Genomic DNA, 25732 nt, shown 5'->3' with positions numbered 1-25732 from the left:
CCCCCCCCCCCCTCAACTCATCTGTATCACTCTACCATCAACACACATCCATCCAGTCACTGGAATTGAAAAACATAGACCTGGAGTCTGACCTGAGTCTAATCCCGTCACCTCAACAGAGGAAGTCTGAGCTGCTGAGGTGCTGTTTGACCTCATGTGCTCCTTCACCATGTGAGGTATTTACAGAGCAGCAGAGCCTCTGACCTGCTCTTCTTACCCCCCCCCCCCACTGCCGTCACCTGGATCCTCTCAAGCGGCCTGACAGGAGGAACGCTCCGGCTGTCCACACACTGCTTCCTCACGGACACGCACACACACACATTCTTCTATCTCTGATTACAATCTTCATGACCTTTATTAAGTCATTACTCACGCACAGCACACTTCTCTCTTTTTTTAAAAATCTTTACTGAGCAGCTGCACTGGATCTTTAAAGAGGTTGGGTGCCTTGCTCAAAGGCAGCAGTTGTTGTAAAAGCGGAAGGAACATCACTCATTCAGCTCACAGCACCGACAACTTCCCACTGTCTTACAAAGTAAAGAGAAGAAGCAGAAGATACAGAAGCAGAGCAAAGGAGAACAAAAACAGTTTTCAGGCTGACTGCGTAAAGCAGAGAGATGCTTTCATTCAAACCAGGCTGAATAAGAACTTTCATAACTCCAGACAGAACCTCCAGTACATTAGACCTAAAATATACAGATAACACAGACTGTTTTTCAACGGTCTTCAGGGGGAAACATCCATCCACTAACAAAATGTGTTCTGTGAGCTTCCGTGTCCATTTGAACAACGGTTTGACTGGTTGCTAGTGCCCGTCTACTTAAAGGTTGGCAGGTAGCGGTGAGGTTGCAGATGGCAACCGACTGAATACGCCTCCGCTCACTCCTCTCATTTCAAGAGTGCGGCATCGTGAGCCGACGTGTGCAAAACTGTGGTAACGCCACGGTATCTCCCAAGACGTTCGCCGTGCTTTCTTTAAGAGCAGCAAACTTCAGACAGCGGCTGACGTTACCAAGGTTTTGCACTCGGCAGTTCACGTTACCCCAGTTTCACAAGCGTGTCGGAGAGCTACGGTGGCCTTCAGGTAAGCTAAAAAAGATGAAAGGCCCCATCTAGAGCCAGTGATTGGTTTGTCCGTTCTGGGCTACTGCAGAAACACGACGGTGCAACATGGACTCCGTGAGGAGGATCTACTTCCTATGTAGAAATAAACGTCTCATTCTAAGGCAACGGAAACTCTTTCAGGTCATTATACACTAATGAAAACATAGTTATGAATATTGTACTCCATTCCGTTGACAGACAATCTCTCTTTTCAGTCACACTGTGACAGACGTACACACACACACACACACACACACACACACAGTACTTCTATAAAGAGAGAGATGTTGAAACAGAGGAATGTGGTAAAGTTCCAGGTGAATAAAAAGCCTTCAGTGTCTGACCTCTGTCAGCTCTCTTCCCCCAAACACACCCGACTCTTATCTCTTTCTCTTATCAGCTGCACGTGTGTGTGTGTGTGTGTATTTCTGTCTACACACATGCAGGTTTATTTGACCAGTGAGGGCAAGCAGGCTCCAGGGTCAGGGTCAGTCATTGTGTCTGTGTTATCAGGTCTGATGTCTGCAGAGAGACGGAGAGTAAACACGGAGTAAAGCTCTGTTTACTCTCTTTCAGAATCTCTCTCATAGATTCTCCATTAGAGCTCGCTCTGGTCATCTACCAAGTGCTAAATACAGGATGTATTTAGACAGAGCGCGGCCTCACTTAAACAAATCACCTCGGTTTGTTACAATATAAAATATATGGCGTCCATTTAGTGGCTCATTTCTCCAAAAGCACCTTATAGCTCCATAACTGTGTGTACTTTCAATGTAAATGGCAACGGAGAACCGTTTCACTCAAATATTTAGTAACCAGCATGCTGAGCAGAGCTTATAAATGCGTTAAGTGTGTTCAAAGAAAGCAGTGCTTTGAGCTAAATGCTGACATCAGCATGCTAACATCAGCATGCTAACGCGCTCACAATGCGTTAACACGTATATGTTTGGGAGGTATGCTTCTCATGTTCACCATCTTGTTTTAGTGTGTAGCATGCTAACATTTGTTAAATAGCACTAAGCACATATAGAGGCGAGGCTCTTGGGAATGCCAGTCGTTTAGCAGGTATTGGGGTTATAAACGAAAAAGTAGAACGTGATTTTTATCGTTTATGTAATTTTCAAGATTTACAGATTATTCCCTCGTTTCAAGCTAAAGATGTCCTTTGTCCTGAGACCGTAAACTAAATATCTTTGGGTTTTAGACTGTTGGTGAGACAAAACAAGCGTTTTTAGAATGTGTCACTTTGGGTTTAAGGTAAATGTAACAAACATTTTGTACTTTTGCCTGTTTTTATAATCGACAAACCAATCAAGAAACGAATCATAAGAATAATCAAATATAGTCGGTTGCAGCCCTGCTCTAAAGAATCTCCCTTCTTGTTTAAGTGTTTGAAACACAGAGAGGGAAGAGGGGTCTGGGTGGAGACTGAGTGCTAAGTGGATGTGATATTTTTCTCAGGCCCTACACAGCACTGTGCTGTGGGTGGCAGAGGCCGGGGGATTTCCACCTCAACCCCCCCCCCCCCCCCCCGGCTGAATCAGACCCAAACAGTCCTGCAATTTATCAAACTCAATGAATTCAAGCCCGACTACATGGCACAGTGATTCTATGCATTCACACCATCGTGCAACTGTATGTTCAGTTCATGATAACAAACAAAGGTAGTGAAAACAAAACTTTGGCAGAGTTGAAGACCCCCTCCAGTTGTTTTCACTGACACTGCTGCAGACGGATTTACAGTAAGGCCGACCACGTCGGGAGGTTTTGTGGGGAAAGGTCTGTTTATTTTTGGGCAGAAGAAACTCTACACTCTGTGAGGTAAAATAAACTTTTAGTGCGTGTTTATATATCAGAACTGTGCTCTCTTAAAGAGGTTATTGTTCTTTAAATTTCATAAGAGACCCAGGGAAACACAAACAAATACGTGCCGTACCCATGTTTGCACATTTGTAGCAGCTGTGTGCGTGTATCTGATTTTCCATGGTTGCATCAGAGAAGGCTGCTGAGAAACCGGTGTGATTCTGGTCATAAAGCATCCCACCCTTTTATAAGTTGAACCTTCTGTGATGACGCGCCGGCTCACACAACTTCCATTTATTTCAACACAAGTTGCGGTGTACAGGTTACCAATCTGAGTCCACACAGGATTAGAAAACACAATTATATGTTATTCCTCCAATGGTCAACAATGGCAATCGTCATGTAAATATCTGTAATATCTGTTCTTTGTAATTCAATTACAAAATCATCCTTAAACTTCTTCTTTCTTTCAACTCCAGGTCAGGTTCAAACTTTTCTCAGGAATAGTTTGATATTCTGGGAGATACGGATATTCTCTTTCCAGCCTCTAATTAGAGGAGAAGATCAAGAGCTACGGCCGGAGATGTTCAGCTTATATTAGTACAAAGACTGGACACGACCAGCCTCTAACAACCTGTAAAGCTCATTAATTAACATTTGATATCTAGTTTGTTTGATTCATACAAAAATCAGATTGTAAAAATGAACAAAAAGACCTGGAGTAAGAAATACGTTGGAATATAACCCAAATATTGACGTTTTAATAATTTATTTTTTTTGTGAGTTTTAGAGGTAAAGGTTGGCCGGTTTTGTTACCTTTGGACGGAGCCAGCATCTCTGTTTCTAGTCTCATCTCACAACAATAACTAACAGAGATGTGTGGATTGGCCCAGGCGTCATCTGAATCACGAATCACCGTGTAAGCATTAATTATCCGCCCGCCATCCCAATGAATTATTTTCTCAGATTTAGAGACCGGCACACACATGGACATTTCATTTCATTTGATTGACGATTGTTTACTTTAACGATTTACTGATAAGATTAGAGAGGCTGCTCTCAGTAATTGTAAACGCTTGCATGCATGTAATAATATCATGAAACACAGGAACATAGAAGCCAAACATTCAGCTTCTGAAATAATCAATGCTGTTCCTCATACTTATATATACTTGTATATTTTCCTCATTAATGATGTATTATTTCACATCCCCCATTAATAATAATGTTAATGTTTATGACCTGACCCGCCCAATCCACAGATTACCAAGGGTGCCCATGGATATAACTGCGATCCGCGCATCACTAACAACTAATAACTATCCCAGTGTTGTGGTTCAGAAGTGAGGCAGAGGAGACAGAGCGGGGGATGTACAGTTGTGCCTCATCAGCAGATCTGTCAACTTTGAGAACTTTCAATTTTCACACTGTTTCCCATACAAAACGCATCTTTTGACACTTAAAATACATTATAACTTTCTCTTTCCCTGGTCTTGGTAATGCCATTGACCCTGTCCCAGTCTTTATTATCACCTGCCTCTCCCTCAGTTCCTGTGCATTCCTCTGAGCCTGTTAAAGCCGGAGAGCTCCTCTTGTTGCCTCCGTCACTCTGAGCAGTCAGTTGAAGTGGTAGAAATCTGTTCCTTCCTTTAGCAGCAAAGAGTTGAGGTTTTCCTCCAGAACGCCTGCTGTCATGTCCTACGGATGAAACAACAACAACATGAGAGAAACAACAGGAAGAGAAAAAACACACACACACACACAAAAGCATATTAGGAGGAATGATTACACACTTCCGTTGTTATTCTCTTTTTAATGAAGGTCCTTTTGTCTTCAGAGATTCAGACTCACCAACAAAAGACGAGGTTTAACAATGGAAAATGTACAAAGTTCAAATGATGAAGAATTGTTGATTAAAGCTATTTGACAACTTGGTATAAAAAAAAAACTTGTGTGATTCAGTCCAGGTGTTAATATGTGTGTGTGTGTGTGTGTGTGTGTGCGTGTCATAGAGAACGGGAGAATGATTGAGTCCAGGTCTCCTTGTCCTCCGACAATAATTACTTCTCCCAATTCCCATAATTGAGCAATTAGTAGCCCCCGTAGGTGGGGTCAGTCTAGATTTGACGTCTGAGTCTGGCTAGGTGACAAATACGCAGTTAGTGATTTGGCTGCCAGAACAGCAGGATGTGTGTGTGTTATTGTATATTCATTTATATATTCATCAAATGAATAAAAAGAGATTATCTTAAAGATTATAAAAAGAGTCATTGTCTTAAGAAAAGGCGAAGCAATAGCAATGAACATGATGTACAAAACTGAAGAGTGGCAAAAACATCAGATGTTTGTATGAACATCATGTGATCAAAGATCAGGCTGCTGTCTCTACCCATTTCCCCTCTCTGTGTGCGTGTGTGTGTGTGTGTGTGTGTGTGTGTGTGTGTGTGTGTGTGTGTGTGTGTAATGTCCTGCGCAGGGCACACGCCCTTGATCATTATGTTGTTAAGTTAGATTACAAGACCTGTGGGACAGGCGGTCAGAAACACCAAACACGTTTTCTGCTCACCAGTTTAACACAGATGATGAAGGGAGAGGAGGCGTCTCTGTAGTGCAGAACTGGGATTTTTGGCTTCGGTCTTTGCTGGAGAATATCAAGAGAAAGAGTCGTTTGAATCATAGCTTATATCTTGTAAACAATAACCCTGTTGTATTTAGTGAGCCAGTGGCTGATCTCACCTTGGATTCCTCGTATGTGTAAAAGCCTTTCTGGATCTTGTTCTCATCGACGTCACAGAACGCTTTCACCTGATAAATGAACCAGAAAAGCGGTGAAAGCTGGCGCACACTCACGTCCAACACCAAGACTTCTTCCACCAATTCTATGTGTTTCACATCTGACTGCATAGCTGGAGGTAGCATACCTTCTCCCGATTGGTCGGGCTCAGGCTTCGATACAGCTTCCGGCCCTGTTTCCCGGCGTTCCATATGGTGAAGCTCTCCCATTGGCTGAGAACTCGCTCCTGCAGGAAGTCCACCCGCAGCTTCCAAATGGTTTCCCTGCAAACAGAGGACATGAGTGGAGGATGGACACAGAAGAAGGCAGCTTCAAAATGAGGAAAACTGTCAAGATTGTTTGTTTCTTTTAAAATGAAAACAATGTTTCATACTTTGCTCTTTGAATTCATTTTCCAAAAGCATTCGCTGCATTAAATAAAAATGCATATTGAAAACTGCATTTTGATATACAGTCTGATTTTGCAAGTGGATGGTAAAATGAGCTTGTCGTCCTGTTGCCTGCACTTTGACTGATATCCACAGCTGTGCACAGGCCACGCGCACACACACTTACAGTCAGATATGCATCTTCACACTCTATTCATGCTCTTAACCTCTTCCTCTTCCCCCCCCCCACATGCATGTTGAGTGATTGCATGGACACATTCACAGGAGGTTCTCCGCACTCGTCTGCTGATGTGAGCGCCTCACTGGGTCTAACAGTGGGCCTCATATGCCAAACAAACCCACCACCGTGGCTGAGCGCGGGTGGTCTCCAGATTGCTTTTCTAGACATTCTCTGTGGGCTTTGATTCTGAGACCTGGCAGTAATGTGGCAGAGATTTACTATGAACTGTATCTGTATACACATACTGAAGCCTTCATCCTCCTAACACCCTGCAGATCAAAAGGCTAACACACTTTCATGCACTCTGGTACACGCGCTCACAGTTATAAACACAGCTTTTCTGTGTTGAGAAGCCTCGCTGCTCAGTTACTATTTGGCACCATCTAGACTTTTAAAACACACACTTCTCACCTCACCGACAGAGCGTCTACAATTAGACAATGTGTGTGTGTGTGTGTGAGAGAGAGAGACAGAAGGAAGATGATGGTTTTATTTGGCTAAAGAGAGGAAGTAGGTATAGGCTGTGGATGGGAAGGGTAACAAGAAGTGGGGGAGAGTGGAAAGTAGCCAAGACGAGCTTGAAATAGGCATCCAAAAATAGACAGATGATAGATGAAGACAGAGAGGAGGATGATCGGTGAAGGAGTGCGTCAACACGGGCAGATATACGAGCAGCGGACAGAAGAAAGGAAGGAAGGACGGACGGAAGGAAAGATGGGATGAAAGGAAGGGAGGTGTTGTGGTAGAGAAGGCAGGAAGGACCTTCTCCTTTGGTGTGTTTTAACATTTGAGGAACTCACACGCACCTGCAGACACTACATGACCTTGCTGAAGCACAGGCAGCAGCAGGAGTGTCAGATCCTTCAGACACACACACACACACACACACACACACACACACACACCCCTACCCCAACACATACACATGAACATGGTTCACAACAAGATCCGATTCCCACAGCGTCTCAGAGATACTGAACATTCCACAGAGGGAAGTAAAGAGGTTGAAATCCCTGATTCATATGCTGGGAAAGTGTCTGGAATTCCACATCCAACATATTCTGAGAATCTTAACGGTATAAAAAACATGCGTCTGTGTGCAGGCGTGTGCATATTTGTGTGTTAGAGTATCGAGCCTTGAGAAAATCTGGGATGCCAGCAGACTGCTGTGAGTATGTAGAGGATCAACACTGTGTGTGTGTGTGTGTGTGCAGCAGGGGAAGGGGTGTGTAGCGAGACTGACTCTGTCACAGAGTGCGTGGTGGCCTTCTCATGGTAGCGGTACACCAGCAGGCACTGATCCACCCTGGCCACGCCCCCTCCATGACGAAGACTCTGGTAGAAGAAGAGCAAGTCCTCTGGGACTCCCTGGAGAGAGTGTGAGATAAAGGGTGGCGATGAATATGTGCAACTGAAGCTCAGGTAAGTTCGGGTGGAACGTTCTTTGGTTGAATATGTTGTGAAAGTGTCCGGGTCCATTGAGGTGAGGACATAATACAAAAGAGAAGTGAGAGCGGGTCCAAACACTGTTTGTCTCGGGGAGTACTGCTGCGTACGTGGCAGAAGGAGCTGCGTGAAACTGAACAATCGGGTTTGAAGACAACAAGTTTGAAAATGCAATAACTGCTAGCCCTCTGCAGCCCGCCTCACATCTCTGCTTGAGGCTAGCAGCTCAATGCTACATCCGCCACTACTAGCATAGCACACCTGAATCCCCCACAGTGCTGTCGTCAGTCAAATTGCATTGTGGGTAATATGGGTAATAATGGAGGCTTACTAAGGATGGGTGGATGGGTGGACTGTCATTTGGAGAGGCACAAGAAACAGGCTGAAAGGGCGTTTGGAGTAGTTTGGGCGAATACGCTCACCTTGCCTCCCTCGTCGAACGGTCCGACCTTCAGGTACCAGCTCCTCGAGCCGAACCATGTCGGCATGACGACTGTGGGCCCATGGGACGTGTACACCTGAGACGAGAGGACAGTTCAGATTATAACACGGAACATTTGGACAAACACAATATAGGAATTACAATTTATCAGTCATACTGGGTCACAGTGAACGGACAATAAAAACAAATACATCTTGCTCTATTATATACAAAGTGTGTGTGTTTGGTCGGGGAAGAACCAGAGAGACGAGAGATCACACCTGAGCCTGTGTTTGGGAGGTTTGTGGGTGTCAGCAAAGCGCCTCTGGGACCCGTGTGGGGGTGTAACCCTCAGGAAATAACAGTGCGCAGGGTGTGCACCCATAGCGGAGGTATGTGACGACCAACAGGTTGTTTTCATGTAGTGTTTCCTCTGCTCCTCGACTCTCTCCTCTGCTGTGTGCATAAGTGGGTCAGTTTGACCGAGCCCCACACACACACACACACACACACACACACACACACACACGCACGCACACGCACACGCACACGCACGCAGCCTGCCCTTCAGATGCATTCATTCCAAAAAAAAAGAATCAGCCAATGCGGCAGCTTACTGGAGGGTTGTGTGGCGGTGTTCATTTGTGCTTTGAAACCTAACCGCTGGGAAACAATCAGCAAATAATGTTTTATTTCTCTAATTCACAGTTTTGTTTTTGAATAAATCTGCTTCCTCTTTTCATTCACTCTCTAGCTCGCTCGACCGCTGCTGCTGCTCTCTCTCTTTAGCGAGAGGCGTGGCCAACTTTGAATGTGGTGCATTTACAATCATCAACCGACGATGCTACATAGTGTACCGTTAACATGTGATGATCTGAACTCTACTCTGGAGGGATGGACATCATTCCTCCACAAGACATTCATGCATTTAGGTCTTTTAATGACGGTGGCGGTGGAAAACAAATGTCTACATGTCGGTCCAATATCTCCAATAGGCGTTCAACGGAGTGGAGATCTGGTGACGGCAATAGAAAGGTCAAGGTTTGTATTACAGTCAGGAAATGGGAAAGATATTCTGAACAAATATCCACTAGTGGGCAGATGAGTTTAGAATCTTTGATTAAATTAAAGTGGAGTAGTGGGAGTAATAGAACAGAAACATATGCAACTGATCTGATGTTGAATAAAAGTCAATGTGTGATTCTTCAGGAAATGTTGAAGAGAGGAACAGAAAATATGAATAAAAAGAAACTACAGAAGGACCAGTGCATCTAAGTACATAGTATTAGTTGGGAGTATAAATATAGTTTTATCATATTCATATCTCTTCATATTCAATGCAAACATACATCCAGGATTTGGCAGACGGCTCATGGGAATTTTCTATTTGTCTTTTCAGTCAAATGGAGAAGAATTCATCAAAACGTCTAATCATGCAAACAAAATAGGTCAGAGTGCAGCGCCGCATGTGGTCTCTTACAGGAGTGTGTGCTTCCTGAAGTGTGCAGGGGAAGGACACACACTTCCATCCTTTTCACACATGATCTTTGACTAATGACTTTGTTTTGGCCTCTCCCTCTCTTTGATACTCCAGGACCACATTACGGCACCTACATGTCTTACTCTTTCTACCCCCAACTCATTCGCTCCACTGCAGCCCCCCCCCCCCCGCCTCTTTTTGTTCTTCCCTTCTTGTGGTTTCTTCAGTGGTGTTGTTGCGTTTTGAATCTGAGGGTCATTTGAGGTTGAGCAGTTTCCTCCTTCAACTATGTCACTGTGCTTCACTCTGTTTGTGTACACGTGCATGTGTGTGTGTGTGTGTGACTGTTCTTGGATGAAGTTAAATGCTGCATAACTGAAATGCATTGCAGATGAAGAAAATTGTGAAAAACATCTGGATTCAGCCAGTTCAACAGCTGGACAGAATCTAGTGTGTATGTGTGTGTGTGTGTGTGTGTATATGTCCACCTACATCTTCTCTCCCTTCTGTTGTAATATTGCAACATTTTGCAGATGTAAGCTGTGGCCAAAAGCATGAATAAGAATGAGTTCTGGGAAACCAGGGGACAGAGAGAGAGAGAGAGAGAGAGAGAGAGAGAGAGGGAGAGAGAGAGAAAGTTGGTGTAGATGTGAGAAGTCAGAGTGGTAGGGAAGGTTTGCGATAACCATATCTAATGTCCTACAGATGAACACTCAGGGTCCACCTCTGGATCAAGTTAAAAGAGCCCCACCCCGAGTAAATCTCTGGTTTAACTCATTTAGATTCTGTTTCTTTACCCAGAAACTGCAAGTGAAGGCAGATAAAGCAAAGAAAGAATATGGGAAGGGAACCGAGCTGCCTTTAAGCCTGCAGAATCAATGTATGACCTCATTCTCATGCTCCATGAAACTTAATATCACATAAATATCCAGGAATGCCTGCTAAGGAGTTATGCAGACGGTGTGTGTGTCCGTGTTTCACCCGTCTTGTGGGGACACACATCTGATCACACGGTCACGTTGTGGCGATTTTCCTTCTTCTTGGGGACAAAATGCACGTCCCCCTATTAAATCATTAATAGGGTGAAGACTTGGTTTAAGGATAAAATGAGGGTTAGGATCAGGCTGGCAGCGGTTATGGTGAGGGTAATGAGTCAATGTAATGTCCCCATGAAAACACAACTGTGTGTGTGTGTTTGTGTTAGAGAGAAAGTGGGTCCAGGTTGTCTTGTATCCTTGGTTACAGTGTGTTTTGTTCAGACAGCAACAGTCGACTTCCATCTGTACATAGAAGTACTGCCAGTTGTGTCACACAAAAATATCACCTATCATTTAGTGATTAAGTAGACTATTTAATATGGAGAAAGTAAGATAATTAGCCGTTGAAGTATGTAAAAATAAACTAAATAACACCTTGGTAGTAAGTAGCCACTGCAATTTAGATTTTTTCTGGTGTGTAAAATCTGATTAGGCGATAAAATGTTTCCTGCAAATTGGCAGATGTTATCTGCCAATTCGCAGGAAACTCCAGCTCATTCTTTCTGTTTTGAGTCATTAAATGATTTCTTATGAAATCCAATGTGGAAAGTGACGGTGAGCGTTTACATCTTAGAGATGGATTTGTTTACAGGACCTTTCACACACTGATGCAACACAATATGCGTCACATATCAAAACGTCTATTGCGGGAGCAGTTGAAACTGAAAAAAAAGAAGCTTTCTTTTGTTTCCCCCGCCAACAGTTTCCACTATGGACGTCTCCCAGCACACAGCTGGCAGCGGGACCCGTTTCCTCTGGTGGGACGGGGATGGACAGAGAGGTCAGGAGCGACGCTGCGTCCTCCGTCCGTGCCACCGCCACATTTCCGTGGAAAGTGCGGGACGGCAGGTACGTATCCTGTTTCTGTCTGACCTGGTTGCTGCCTGGCACGTGACCTCTCGCATACGCACAAACACACACGGCATCAACACACACACACACACACACACATGCTGCTTCGAGCTGCGGGTGTCTACCTGTGTGGCGAGCTGACCCTGAGTGAGAGCGTTGATCCAGCGAGTGTAACGCTCAGTCGATCCCTCTGGAACCCTCTGAACTTTACAGCCAATCAGCTATCATGAAAACACACAAACACCGTGTGAGCATGAACAAATATTTTACTCTGAGGCAACTGTTAGTTGTATCCTTTTTGATACTTACAGGCGAAATGTGAGAGAAAAGAGAGACAGGAGAAGTAAAGAGGAGCGTAAATAAAGAAGGAGGAGGTTGTACAGAACTGAATAACATAACAGAGGACCATATTTTTATTCATAAAATATTCCAGCCATAACAGAAAGAGGCAGGCTGTTTGTGCAGGGCGGCAAGACCGCTGTCTCCATGCTGTCTCCCTCACTTCCCTCTCACACTCAACCTCTGACCTCTGACCTGGCAGGCCACAGAAAGCGTCAACACCGGATACTCACACTGTTCTGCATGCCAACTGCATGGAAGCAGGCGCACAAACACGCTCACCCCACACTACCATGAATGTTTTTTTTCGGGAGGGATCGGTCAGATGGTCAGAGTGAGAGTGAGAAAGGGAAGGGGTGTGAGAGAAGTGAAGGAGAAAAGCAGGGGAGGAGGGGAGGAGAGGAGGAAAGGAAGTTAGTAAGCAAATACTTGAGGGGGAACTTGCAGAGTTTGGGTGGAGGAAAGACGCCTCATACTGCAGACGAACTCTTTGGGGCAACATGACGTCATCCTGGAGCACAGAAAATGACAATCAAACACATATCACATGTTTATTACAGTGAGCATTCAGCATCACGTGACAACAAGTACACACTAGGGTAACTTAATATGCTGTGCGCCGTCTCTCTGAATACGTTTTTGGTGGTTTTGTATAAGATTGTGTTCTACAAACACACTACAAACGTAAATCCTGTATGACTCCGGTTATTTTTGGTCTCACAGAAATAGAAATACCGCTAAGGACAGATATGAACATTTAGCTCTTATGTACACAAATGCAAGAGAACAAATAAAAGAAGTTGGCTGTCTGCTGAGAAAGCAATCTTGTTGTTATTGAGTCTTTTATTCTTCATTTATCAGAAAAGAGTCTTTGATAAACTCTATATAACTCAAGCGGTTCTGAACAGGGATCATAAATGTAGATGTTGTGGCTGACAAAGCACTTTCAAAGACAGAGCTGCCAGTCAAGTGGTCATAAACACATAAAACCCACATATATCAAACGCTGCGCTCAGCTCATTAGTCACGCGTTGTGACAGGTCTGTCAAACAGTCACTGAGCTGCTGAGCTCTGTGTGAATGTCTCCATGTACAGCGTGTATATTTGGACAAACCAATATGATCTAATTAGTGTTGACTCACTACTGTGTGCGTGTTATGAAAAACATCTGGACGGTGAAATGAAACATGCTCTGGCTGACACACACACACACACACACACACACACTTACCGCATCCTGAAAGCACAAGTATTGTCCACAGCTCTGAGTTATTGCCTTATTCTTTGCATATCCCACTGAAAAAGAAAAATATGTTTATGTGTGATTTGTATATGCCTCTGTGTGCGAACTTCTTTCATGTTGCCATAAACTACTAAAATTAAAAACCTTCTTTGGTCGACAGCTGATCACATATCTTACTTTGATGGAGCGCAAACGTACATTACACATCTTTCTCAGCCACTTCCTGAATTATGAGCATTTTTGACAATATATTCTTAACTCGAGGTGCAAACGCTTGAGCTCTTGACCTCCTTTAACTGCCTTCACAGCATGATACTTAGAACTCTAGAAACAGACAAAGTCAGCTGTCTGTAAACACCCGACAGAAAACTGTAAAGGATCTAGTGGGAAGATGTCAGAGTGTGGGGAGTTATGAGCTCTCTCCATGAAGGAGAACAACATGAGATACGTTTGAAAGCTCGAGAAAAAGCTAGTGAGCGGACTTTTGTGCAGAATGAATTATAAAAAATGGGCACGTTTCAAAGTTTTGTTACATATTATGGACATTTGTTTCCCTAAAGAACTGTCTGATCAATTCCTGTCGTTTGTCTTCGATAGAAAATCAAATTTCTGAGGTCAAAGTTCGACAAGATAATCAACCTAAACGTCTACCAACCTCCTCTGGGTTGGGCGGAGTTGTGGCCGGAGATCACAACTGAGATGCCCCTCGCCTCCAGCCTCTCCCTCCAACCCTCCACCACTCTCCTGGAGTCATCCTAAAGAACACACACACACACACACGCACACACACACACACACACACACGAACACAGGTTGGACTTCAACTGAGGTCTCATTATTTTGAGACAAATTACAGATCTGCAAACAAACAAACTTACAGTGCTTGCGTCGTCGAAGACGGAGAGCTCCGTGGTTCCAGTGAAGTCTTGGTGTAATATGGCCTGCAGACACTCATCCAGCCAACAGGATGCGTTGTACATTGGCACGATAATACTCTGAGCACAGAAAACACAGAGACATTCGACAGTCAGTGCAACTAATGAATGCACGAGCAAGCAGCCGTGAACACACAAAGGACAATACAATCAGTCCGTTCACAGGGTTCATTAAACTGTTGCAGCAACACAGATGATTTGGGATACATTGTGAGAAAAGTGTGTTTACATTATGGTGCAAATGATCAAGTGAATTCAATAGATACAATATGCAGTGTTTACACCTAAGATGTCTCATTCAGGCTGGCCACATCCAAAAACATGCCGCTGTGCTGCTGCTCCTCCTTTAGATCAGTAACGTTATATCAATGTCAGTCCATCACCCACCACATCCACTGCTCCCCTCTCCTCCTCCTCCTCCTCCTCCCGCCCTCCTGCCTCATCTTCTGTGGTGCGGAGCCGCTTCGATGGCTTCATGTCGACCTCCAGTTCGTACCTCAGCAAGGCAACGACCCGGCCGTCAGCTGACACCCGACCTCCGTTTATCCGATTCAGTATGTGATGTGAGAAATATGTTCAATCAATTGAAGTAAACCGAATGGACGTTGAGAAAGACAGCTGGAGACGAGCAGTGACCCACGCGGGCAACACGTTAACAACAATGTCAGAAAAATACAAATGTTTTAACTGTTCTCGATGTAAAATGTATCGATGTCCACACGTGTCATCTCTCGAAAGGTGTTCTGTTCGTTTTAGTGACGCGCAAAGTAACAATTGTAGCTAGTGTGTAGTGCAAACTCGCAGCGCGCGGGCAACAGCTTCACCACTTCCGCAAACATTGAGTTCCGGACGCTCATTGGCTCGTGCAAAACACGGACAGACGCCGGATTCGCTGTAACTCACTGTCAATCATCAGGAACAGTGACGTCACGGACAGTGCGTAAAACAGCTTTCTGTCTTAGTTTATTTCTATGTGTAAAGTTAAAAAAACAACTATTTTGAACGTTTCTCTACAAAGAAAAAGTTTAATCTAAAAAAACCACATCTTAAAAAAAGTAAATTTAAGTATTCCCATTTCAAATATTGTATATTTTAACAGACATTTCGTAAAAGCGTCCCTGGCACCGTATGTGGCCATTATGTGGCATATCATTTGTGTCTTATAGTCAATATTCAGTTATGAGTAATTCTTAGCAGAAGGTCCACAGCTTTCGTCCACCTCTCATGGCCTTCATTAGCGGGTGGAGTTTGTTCAGTTCTCATGGTGATTGTTCAGTCGTTGTGAGATTTATTTCACCTGAACAGGTGGTCATATTGATGACGATTGTTATTTTAAAGATCAGTAATGAACCTTCAGGCTTAAGTATACATTTCTATTTGTTGAATGAATTTAATTGAAAACGTAAATCTGCCTTTTTACAGCATAAGAAAGTAACAAAATGAAATGTATTAAAAATAAAGAAACAAATGGATTTCATTAAACATTTAAAAACATGGTAAAAGCAACTACAAGTTATAAAAAAACAGAAGGGCAACTGTCAGTGGATATTATTGATGGAATGTTTGGAGTATTTTTAAAATTGAGTTTTCTGTTTTGCATATTTTGTTTGGTCAGACTCATTTTTGGTGACATGTGACAGAGCAGCTCTCTCTAGCTTTCCTGTAGAGTTTTGAATGGAGAACCAGATCAGTGTGTTTTTAATGTTGGCAGCTGCAGCATTGGAAGGTTTGTCTTTGTGAGCAGACAGAAAAACAGGATGGGCTGAAATATTGTTTTTGACCACATTGTTTTCCTTTTCTCTCAGAAAGGTAAGTAAATGAATACAGAGGGATAGAGAGAGATACTTAGTGTGTGTGTGTGTGTGTGTGTGTGTGTGTGTGTGTGTGTGTGTGTGTGTGTGTGTGTCTGTCTGTTCCCAACCAATAGCAGGTAGCGGGTTCAGTGCAGTGTGTATGTTTTGTACTGTTGCACCAGCTCCAGGTACTTTATTAGTATGTGTGAGTCATTCTGAGTGACTAAGATACGTTTGAATGAACAATAGCTGTAGTTACTGTAACAACAAAATGAACAAACATCACAGCACTTAGCTGAAGCAGAGATGATCGAACAATTCATGATTCGAGTCAGGAATGAAACAACACCAGTCCTGGATTATGAAACATCCAAACTCTGTTAGATCTACTACTTCCAGACAGAGAACAGACGGCCCCCTATTATTGTCATATTAATCCTCGTTTTTTATTTGTGTCCTGATAAAACAATTCATGTACAATAAAAAGCCTGGAGGAACGTAAGCTGCTTAACGTCAATGTTATCTTTAATGAAGTCCTGAATTGTATTACACACAGACACACAATCCTCCTTAATCGGGGCACCATTCAGACAGGATGTAGTTAACAGATCTCGCTGGAGAATAATTGTTCCCACATTGCAGCAGCATCTTAGTCGGACAAAGCTTAATTTATCACTCTGAATGCTTCTTTAAACTGGACGAACGCCTCACGACAGGCCAGGAACAACAGCTCCAGGGGGGCAACAGACCAGGGCCGAGATCAGGAATTACTTTCTCATGCTTGAGTGCTTGATAAATGGGATCAAGAGAAAATCTGGCCTGACTGTACAGATGCAACAGTGCAAAGTTCTTACGGAAGTAGCTAACAAAAGGTATTATGGGATTTTTTTTGTTACTTTCTTTCAAAGCACTGGCTGATCGAGATTGATTGTTGAAGAGAGCTATGCACGATTAACCAAAAGCTAATTATATTACCCAGATGTTTCACCCTCAGAGGTTCAGGTTGAGGTTATGACTCCCTCGTCTGACTGTGGATGTTAAGTTTTCCCAGGTTCTTGCACTGCAGGTCCACAGGGCCTGATATTGTTTTGCAACAAAACTTATTCCACACTGCACTCTCACAACCGTTCGACCCCTTCCTCCACAAAATCAACACCACATGGCGACGTTGCAAATCAGATGTGCGCACGAGTTTGGTTGCTGTATCTGGAGGTCGAGACCAGCAGATGCTTAGATCTGTGATCAGACTGCACTTGATTTTGTTTGGACAGAAATGCCAGACATTAAAGAGAAGGGAAGTGTGTCAGTGTGTGAGGGGGTACCGGCATGATTGGATTTCCTTCATTCATTTAGTCTTGCTTTGGAAATCGTGCGTAATTGACCTTTTTAAAAGAAAATGGAAATGCCATGTTTTACCAGCAGCAGGGCCGAAGGATGGCATTATCAGTCTTTCTTTCATTTTCAATTAATTGTCATCGGAAAGAAGACTCAGCAGTGTGAGGTAATTTACCTTGTTATCTCACTTTAACAGGACACTGGGTTTCTCCTTGATGTATCTGTATAAGCAATGCATGTTAAAAAATATTCTTTCTTACCCGCTAGAGAGAAAGATCAGCTCCCTTTCTTTGGAGAATGTTAGGTGTAGCCCTCATCAGTGACAGCAGCTGCTGTAGTGCTTGGCTTAATAAACACACACACACACACACATGGCAGAACACCAACTGTTACAGTGCAACACCTCAACAGTAATTGCTGTGGTACAACACTGCTGTTTACAGCACTACTTGTGTGTGCTGGCTGCTGCTTTGATTCACCAACAGACGAGTAATTATATCCATTTTGTATCCTGGGTGTAAAATAATCACTAAATAGCGAGAAAAAAAAGGTACAAGGTGCAAAAACATTGTGTCAACAGCACCATCTAGTGGTCGATGAGTGAAATGGATCTTATCAACTCCATCTTCTCTTGAGCACCAAAAGTACAACGTCAATTAAAACGCTTGCCTTGGTTCCTGTTGTCAGTGTGTCGCTTTCTTAATGAATGGTGGTGAACAATTATAACCTTTAATAGCAATTTAAATTCATTCAACCTTTGATGTTGTTTTTGGTAGTGTGTGGTCAAAGAAAGAAAGACGCCCTTTCAGTCCCAATCTCACAGAGACGTTGAGTATGGGTGCTTTTATGTCCCCCAGAAAATTGACTTAATAATATTATCTAACAAATGTCAGTGTGACAACTTGAAAGGGATGTAGTGAGGAACCTACACAGAACTATCAGTGTTTTGTAGCAGATTTAGCTCATTGTTTAGCAGCTCTCATAGCTTCGTTTTCAGCCGCATCAGGCAGCTGTTTTCAACGAAAAGCTCTAAAAACCCACTGTACACTAAGGTTACCTGCTCAGCACCGAACAGCAGACACAGGTAGAAGAAAGTGAAAATTGGAATTATTTTTTGTAATTTATCTCAGAAACTAAATACAAATATTTTGTGATGTTAATCCTAACTCATATTTTACACTTTCTGATAATGTTGTATATTCGTATCTTTACTCCAAAGAGTGTTGTGTTTTTACTGCCTGATGTTCAATTCTAGCGTTTTTGTTTTGATATTATAGAGCCCATTAATTGACTTTTGCTGAAGAGCAGCAGTGTGGCCAAAACCGTAACAATTATACGATAATGCTGAATGATAAAAGAGAACGAAACAGTTGCACAAGAAGAAAGAAGTATTATCTCAGTAATCCTGATTGCTACGACTGCTAAAATGAAAGGAATAATTCATCAATCAATCATATGAACACTTCAGAAATTATAATTGAAACACCGTTCATTTATTGGCATAATATTTTATAATACTTTATAGGTATCATTCTGTTAAATACATATGTACTACGCCTGTGTGTATCTATAGGTAGGCATTTCACATTCAGGTTCAGTGCAGTGATGATCTAACATCTCTTCTAGGCAGATTCTTTTGTCCCTGACACAGAAGTGAACTCGGAGCAGAGGAGAGGAGCTACTGCTTATCAATACGTCAGTTCATCGTCTGTAATCATTTAATCTTATTTATATTCATCATTCTTTTATACCTCACTCCTCCTTAATCTATTCTCGTCCGCACTCACTTTTATGCTGATATCTGAAATGTCGTTTTATCCGTAGACTAATGCCTCTCACTTCACTAAGGTTGAATTTCACTGGAGGAGGGACAGAGCAGTCTCCCTGAGGTCCTCCTTTACGGCACCAATATGAACCAGCCGGAAATGCATTGTGGGTCAGCTGTAGAGACAGGCACGCGGGTCAGATAGGTTACAATCAGTTTAGGTCCAGATTGAGACCGTAGGGTAAAGCTTAAGCTGGTTTAGTCTAGTTTGAAACCACCTGGATCCTTTTGAGGCTACTACCACAAATAAGTAACTTTCTTAGGACCAGAGACTGTTGAGCTTGCTCGGTAACAAGTTAATGCAAAATAGATATCATTGTGTACATGTAGGGAGGAATATGTGAGTCAGTTAGCTCTTGCACAGTGCTGAATGCTGTCTTGATGATTCAATTGTGCCAACAAAGCTCAAGATACTATTTGACTCATCAGAAAAAGAGGATTTATTTGAAGAACTAGTCTCAGGTGCTCAGGAGAATAGAATAGTTTGGAGTCTCGGGGGCGGGATGCATTCATGCTTTCGTCGGTGAAGCAGCAGCGGTAAGGATCCTTGTGAATCTTGGTGGACAATCAAAGTATGTGGCTTCATTACAATCTTCTAAAGGAACAGTTCTGGCTCTGTGGTCAAAGAGTGCTTGGAGTTGTGACTGTTGATGGGGAAAAGGCATCAAAGGGGCTGTTGAGAGACACCCTGTTAGTTTGGTGGTGTGTGCATGTTTGTGTCCACGCACCCTTAAGTGCGCCTGAGTGCATGTGTGTGTATATGTGTGAGTTAGCTTTTCTTCAAGAGTTCAGGGTAAATAGCAGCTGGTGTGGCTTCAGACAGACACAAATACATCCAGTCCGAGTTTTGTCCGCTTCAGGTGTGCACAACGACATCGGACCAGGATCCAGTTCAGGCTCATTTAAACTAGTCTCGTTGTAGTCGGCATTGATTAATCCAAAAATAATCCATTCTGTCATCTAACTCTGCAGAGCTTGGAAGATGCAGGCGGTCTCAGAGGAAGGGGTTGTGGCTGTGTGTCTGTGACTGGGAGCGCTGCGCCGGACGAGGAGAAAGGGGGAGCAGGGGCTGTGGGAGGTTGGAGGGAAGGTCCAGGAGTCCGGCGGGAGGTTGTGTGAGAGAGGAGGGGAGCATGGGTGGCTGGTGGGACAGAGGGAGAGGCAGCGACGGGCTGTAAGAGAGCACGTGGGGGGGCAGTGGGGATGTCGAGGATGGTCGCATTTGGTTGAGGGTGAGGCGAGGCTGATCGCAGTGGAAGGGGTTGGTGGGAGACGGAGCACTCAGACCTGAGAAGACAGAGTTGAGTGAGTGGAAACGTTTCAACAATATCACAATAATGTGCCTGTGAGTACAGCACATGAGTTAAAGCTATTTGTTACCTGAGAGGAAGGGGTTGTTGTGCATCTTGCTAGGGGGGTTGGAGGGTATCAGAGTGTCTAAATTGACCAACGAGGCCCCCGTAGGTCCCAGGAAGGCCTCTGGAGTTCGACACATGCGTGTAAGTGGGGCGCTGAGCGGGGGTGCCAGCCGGGACAGGTCAAACATCTCCGGGCTGGACGACTCTCGACCATTTACCTGCGGTTTCACCGGAGGGTCCATCCCAAATGGATCTGGCCTGGAATCTGCTCCATCAAATGGGTCAGAATCTGCCTTTACCCCAAACAACTCTGCATCTGCATCAGGAACAGAAAACATAATAGTGTGTGTACTATCAGGCTACCTGCTGTCCATGGTGCTGGAGTGAGAGTTTTTCCTTTCCAATCACTGTCAATGCAGGAGACTTATTGCTTCTGTAAGATCAAAATGTGCAGTCAAAGCCTCAGAACTTCTGTCTTGTACTACACTACCTGTGGGACTAGCAGGCTCAGGGGAGGACACTTCTGGAATCTGCTTTTTAGGATTCTCCTCTTCCTGATCAGCAAACGGATCTGTCCCATCACCACCTGCTTATCGAAACATTATCATCTTAGCCAGTGTGCAGATCCTAAAGTTTTTATTGACAGATATTGAAAACTACAATGTATATGAAACTACAACGTATATGCATACTGATGAGGCTGGTGTTTCTCAAAGGTACCTCTGTCTGTTGGGCTGTCCCATGCATGATTAACAGGACTGGAGGAGACAGGCACAGCTTCCCAGGGACTTGTGCGTGAGTCAGCACATGGTGCCCAGGGATTGGACGCATTGGAGGATGAGGGAGGGGCTGTCCAAGGGCTACCAATCACAGGAGTGCTGGAGTGGACCGCTGTTACGAGAGGCAGGCGGTAAACACAAAACTCAGTGTGAAGCATTAGAGACAAACAACCTAACAGAATGTGTGTGTGTGTGTGTGTGTGTGTGTGTGTGTGTGATGAGCCACCCACCTACAGAGTCCCAGGGGTCAGAGGTGATGTCATCGGCGGGAGGCGCAGAGTTCCAAGGGTCACCCGGCTGACGTGGGGCCTCAGATGAGAGGCCAAAAATGTCCACTAGGTCCAGCATGGCCGACTACAGAGGGAGACAAAAACCTTTCTGTGACTCTGTGCCAAACATTCACAGGTTTGTGTTACTGGATGGGGTTTGAACCATGGAAGATGAAACATATCCAACCCTGTTGAGATCTATTGAGGAGAGAATAGGGACTGATACGGTTATTGTGTAAATCAAGCAGAACAAGACATTATGAAATATTTTCCTCATGCTGTGTTTCACTGTCCAATAAAAACCACGTGTCTCCAAAATTGATATTTTTTATTTTTCAGATGATTGATTGTGTTTCTTTATGGTTTGGTGACTTACCAGGAAAAAGTTAGATCACTTAAGCATGAATGAATGTGCAGAATGTCGTGAAAACACTCATTTATAACAGCAGGAGCGATGTAAGCGTCCTTGTGGATGTGTCAGGAATTACGTCAGTCAGAGAACCAGTGAGAAGGTCTATGGAGCACCTGAAAGTACCAGGATTTCTATGATAAGCAGTGTAATATGACCAATCACAAGCCATGGGGACCTTTACATGAGACAGCTGGTGACTCTGATTGGCTTGTTGACAGGCCAATAAGTAAAGGAGCTGGTGTGCTACAAGATAAGGAGTATGCTTTCAGGGAGACGTCATGCTGAGCTCAAGGTTAGACAAGACAAAGTCATTATCATTCAGCAGGCACCTCTTTCTCCTCTCTCAGCTCTCTACGGTTTCTCTCTCAAACCTCCCTCATTATACGGATCTATGTCTTTTTGTCTCATTTTCCTCCCTACCCCAGTCTGCGCTATAAACTCTAAATGCCTGCCAAAAAACACCTATAAATGCACCTGCCCACCTCTCCATGCAAACACACACTCGTGTAGCATGCAAACGCCCACACACGTCCTGTACAGCACACACACATCTTTATAACTCACCTCCTGCGTCCCCGACTGACTCTCTCTCCTGCTCTCATCCAGCGCTTTCTGTAACAGAGACTCGTCTCCTTGGCGACAGCACTGCTCCTGCAGGGGCGGCATCGTGACATCATCAACATTATCGCAGCCGCTATGAGCACGGACGCGCACACAAACGTGCACACACGCGCAACCGCGTTAGTGAAACGGTGTTTGGTTGGCTTGGCACCCAGCAAAACTAAGGCAGCGCTGGTGGCTTTTTTGTGTGCTGATGAAATATTTAGTTGAGAGAGATAACACAGAGGATGTTTTATGGACGTTTAAACATTACTCGTGTGAGAAAAGAGAAATGTGTGTTTGGGAGCCAGTGGTCCTGGACGGGAGTAAGCTGGCTAAAGAAGGAAAAAGTTAGGAAGAAATTCATTGGATGGCCACAGATCAGCATTTTAGTTAAGCTGCGTGAACTAGAGGGTTAATAAATGCTGACACTGAAGGGTAGGAAGAGGCGTGTTTTTCTGTGTGTGTGTGTGTGTGTGTGTGTGTGTGTGTGTGTGTACCTGCTCATGCTCCTTTCGGCAAAGGCTTAAATCAGTTGTGTGTCTTCATCCATCTCTATGGTAACAGGGGATGGAAGGGCTAGCTAGATTAAAGTGGGCGAATGTTCAGAACGCTTGTAACAACATTTTCCTTATTGGAATCATCAAGAGGCAATGAGACATGTGAGGAAGAGTGTGTGTGTGTGTGTGTGTGTGTGGAGGGAGAGTATGCTGTCCCACTAGAAGAGCTAAAGGAGATTACACATTATCATAATAAGTGTGTGTGTGTGTGTGTGTGTGTGTTGTTTTACCTTCTGACTCTCCTCCCTGCTCATGGCTAAAGCCAGCTGGAGCTGCAGCTCCTCCTCGCCGCTGGTCTGCGGTCGAGCCTGCTCCAGGTCTGAAGCGGCGCGAGGTGACGAGGACGAGGCTGCAGAGGGAACAAGCGAGGGAGTTTGGGGGAGGAAGCAATGACGGTGCTTGAGGAGTTATGGTCAGAATCTGACGTGAGGATGCATGAGTAGACGCATATAGAGACTGGAGCACAGGAAGTGTGGGGCTGACGTGAATATTTTCAGGCCTATGCTGCAGTATTGATAATCTATGTGGAGGATTGTCCAAAGTGCTGGGCTACAGTGCAAAAGGCATTTCATTAGGGATCAGCCTGAATACAGATATATAGATTTAAATACCCAAATACTCACAGTTAAAGGAGGATGGAGAGCCTCTGGAGCGGCTGAACTCCTCCCCGTACAGCACCGCCATGCTGGGCTGGCTTGTGCGCCTGCCTGGATGGTAAGACGGAGGTATACCTCCATACACACCCCCGCCCCCTCCACTGCCTCCCCCGGCCATTCGCTCCTTGGTCTTTAGGGCTTGACTCCTCTCCTGGCGGAGCCGCTCCTCGTCCCGGAGAAGACACACCAGTTGGCGGGCCTTTTCTCTCACGTTGGCCCCCTGATCCCTGCCGTCACGGTCCACGTACTGGAAGTCACGTAGCGTCTGAACCACACATAAAGAAAATAGACATTTGAGGATGTTTTAGAAATCAACTTGAACTTTCAAGTTTACAAGATGCAGGAAAACCTCAATAATGTGATCCTCAGGAATGTGAAGATATCTCAGTTTCATAAGAAAAGAAAACATAAACTAAGAGTTTATACGAGGGAATAACTGTTTGATTTAGTTTTTTTGTTTTTTTTAATGGACTCAAGTAAGAGTAGTGGTTGCCAAGGTAACAGCTAGAGATGATCTAAATGAACAACATACAATAAAGAGGATCTGTCCTCGAGGCGTTCAGATTGCTGATGTTCTCCTCTTGTTGCGGTCCACTACCTGAATAGTGAAGGCGTTCTCACGGCATTGTTGGGCCACTCTCTCTGATCCCGTCTTCAGCAGGTAATCCAACAGAGTCAGGGCCTGTAATCAAAGTGCTGATTACCACACTGACACTCCAAAACACAAAAACATTCATTTTAATGAATCGATCTACAGCGTAGAGATACGTCCAACGAGATGGACACAGAAAAGAAGGGTATGAGCCACGTTAAAGGCTCTGCTGGGCTGCACTTCAGCTAGATTCTAATGTCAGCATGCTAGCGTGCTTACAATGCTAATGCTAGGATGTCAGGTATAATGTTGGTTTAGCCTGTTAGCATGCTAACATTTGCTAATCAGCACTAAACACCTAGTACAGCTGAGGTTGTTAAGAACACCATCAACAACTAAAAGGTCAACCTCATGGTGGGCCGAGAGTAAACGTCACAGTATCATCAAAGTCAGCGAGATGGATATCTGTACCAAATGTTGTGCCAATCCATACATGTAGATGTTGAGATATTTGATAGGAAAAGTAAAGACTTTGACCTGCTGGTGGCGCTAGAGGAAAAGTCAGTGGATCAGCATAGTTGACCACAAATGTCAACGTCAGAGAAGAATCTTAAATGAATTTGTAAAGCAGGAAAAAGGTGAAGAGAGGGAAGTGGTGGTGGGTGATCAGAGAGAAGCTACAGCAGAAAGTAAGAGAAACACATACACTGAGGATTTGTAATTGGTAAATGGACTTCCGACCACTCAAAGTGCTTTAACACTACGTGTCATCATTCACCCATTCATACACTGACGGCAGGGGCTAAAATGCTGGGTGCCACCTGCCCATCAGGACTCTAAACTAATCATTTATACGCATTCATAGCAATTCGGGGTGAAGTGTCTTGCCCGAGGACACATCGACATGAGCGGAGCCGGGGATCAAAACCGCCGATGCTCTGACTGAAGGACGACCCTGCTCTGCAAGTGATTCACAGTCATCCAATTAAACTGAGAAGTCAGATCTGACAGAGATCTTTCATGAGGTCACCTTGTAGACGTGTCTCCAGTTCTTGCCGCTGTCGTTGAGGCGTTTCCACACCATGCCCATGACCTCGGCAAACGCCACCACGTTGAAGGTCAAGTCAGCGATCTCCGTCATGAGAGACGAGGACGGGCCCCACGGGTCGTTGGAGGTGGCCTCGCGAACCTACACGGCGCCAGCAGAGGAACGGTGATGTCCATTTCCATTCATGTTTACATTTCATGCATATAATGTTATTTCTCACCCGGAGTAACAGTATCATAAACAAAGTGAGAAATTACAAGTGGCAACGCATATTTATGACAGAGAAGTCCAGAAATAAGAGACAGTAGAGAGTTTGGTTTTGATTCTAAATACCTTGATCTCCGCTTCTGAATAGTTGTGCACAATGTTCTTCACCTGCCGGCGCAGGGCTGAGGTTGTCATGGTGACAGGTGATGGAGGATGCGGAGGGATAGAAAGTGGA

General features: G+C 44.3%; 2 protein-coding genes across 2 annotated transcripts in view; both read right to left on the bottom strand.

Annotated features, from left to right (window-relative positions):
* Nucleotides 1-14882, bottom strand: part of qtgal (queuosine-tRNA galactosyltransferase) — a 22910-nt gene extending 8028 nt beyond the window's left edge. The window contains exons 1-12 of the mRNA XM_031864617.1: nucleotides 14451-14882; nucleotides 14007-14123; nucleotides 13784-13883; nucleotides 13117-13181; nucleotides 12331-12396; nucleotides 11672-11767; nucleotides 8179-8274; nucleotides 7554-7678; nucleotides 5829-5964; nucleotides 5644-5712; nucleotides 5474-5548; nucleotides 1340-4605 (exon numbers count right to left, since the gene is read on the bottom strand). Of these exons, the coding sequence (XP_031720477.1) occupies nucleotides 4525-4605; nucleotides 5474-5548; nucleotides 5644-5712; nucleotides 5829-5964; nucleotides 7554-7678; nucleotides 8179-8274; nucleotides 11672-11767; nucleotides 12331-12396; nucleotides 13117-13181; nucleotides 13784-13883; nucleotides 14007-14123; nucleotides 14451-14540 (1116 nt within the window). The 5' untranslated portion in view covers nucleotides 14541-14882 and the 3' untranslated portion in view covers nucleotides 1340-4524. The remainder of the gene's footprint in view (nucleotides 1-1339; nucleotides 4606-5473; nucleotides 5549-5643; nucleotides 5713-5828; nucleotides 5965-7553; nucleotides 7679-8178; nucleotides 8275-11671; nucleotides 11768-12330; nucleotides 12397-13116; nucleotides 13182-13783; nucleotides 13884-14006; nucleotides 14124-14450) is intronic.
* A 3787-nt stretch (nucleotides 14883-18669) lies between these two features.
* Nucleotides 18670-25709, bottom strand: epn3b (epsin 3b). The gene is made up of 11 exons (XM_031864727.1): nucleotides 25624-25709; nucleotides 25273-25431; nucleotides 24249-24332; nucleotides 23618-23915; nucleotides 23225-23343; nucleotides 22399-22485; nucleotides 21384-21507; nucleotides 21095-21265; nucleotides 20865-20963; nucleotides 20397-20690; nucleotides 18670-20303 (listed from the first exon to the last, which is right to left on the bottom strand). Exons 1-11 carry the CDS (start codon nucleotides 25690-25692, stop codon nucleotides 20011-20013), a joined length of 1797 nt encoding a protein of 598 aa, XP_031720587.1. The 5' UTR covers nucleotides 25693-25709; the 3' UTR covers nucleotides 18670-20010.
* Nucleotides 25710-25732: the final 23 nt, after the last annotated feature.

The sequence above is a fragment of the Anarrhichthys ocellatus genome, unplaced genomic scaffold (assembly GCF_004355925.1).
Source record: "Anarrhichthys ocellatus isolate YVR2014 unplaced genomic scaffold, GSC_Weel_1.0 scaffold31, whole genome shotgun sequence".
Taxonomy (NCBI): domain Eukaryota; kingdom Metazoa; phylum Chordata; class Actinopteri; order Perciformes; family Anarhichadidae; genus Anarrhichthys; species Anarrhichthys ocellatus.
Note: the sequence above shows the minus strand (reverse complement) of the source record. Positions and strands in the feature narration are given on the sequence as shown.

Bases quoted from the DNA above. Each gene is read 5' to 3' on its own strand.
- epn3b (XM_031864727.1), bottom strand. From the start codon at position 25,692: ATGACAACCTCAGCCCTGCGCCGGCAGGTGAAGAACATTGTGCACAAC. The intron at 23,344-23,617 runs GTGAGTATTTGG...TTCCCTCTGCAG, and splicing joins CTCTCCATCCTCCTTTAACT to CCTCGTCCTCGTCACCTCGC. The intron at 21,266-21,383 runs GTGGGTGGCTCA...CTCTCGTAACAG, and splicing joins TGACCCCTGGGACTCTGTAG to CGGTCCACTCCAGCACTCCT.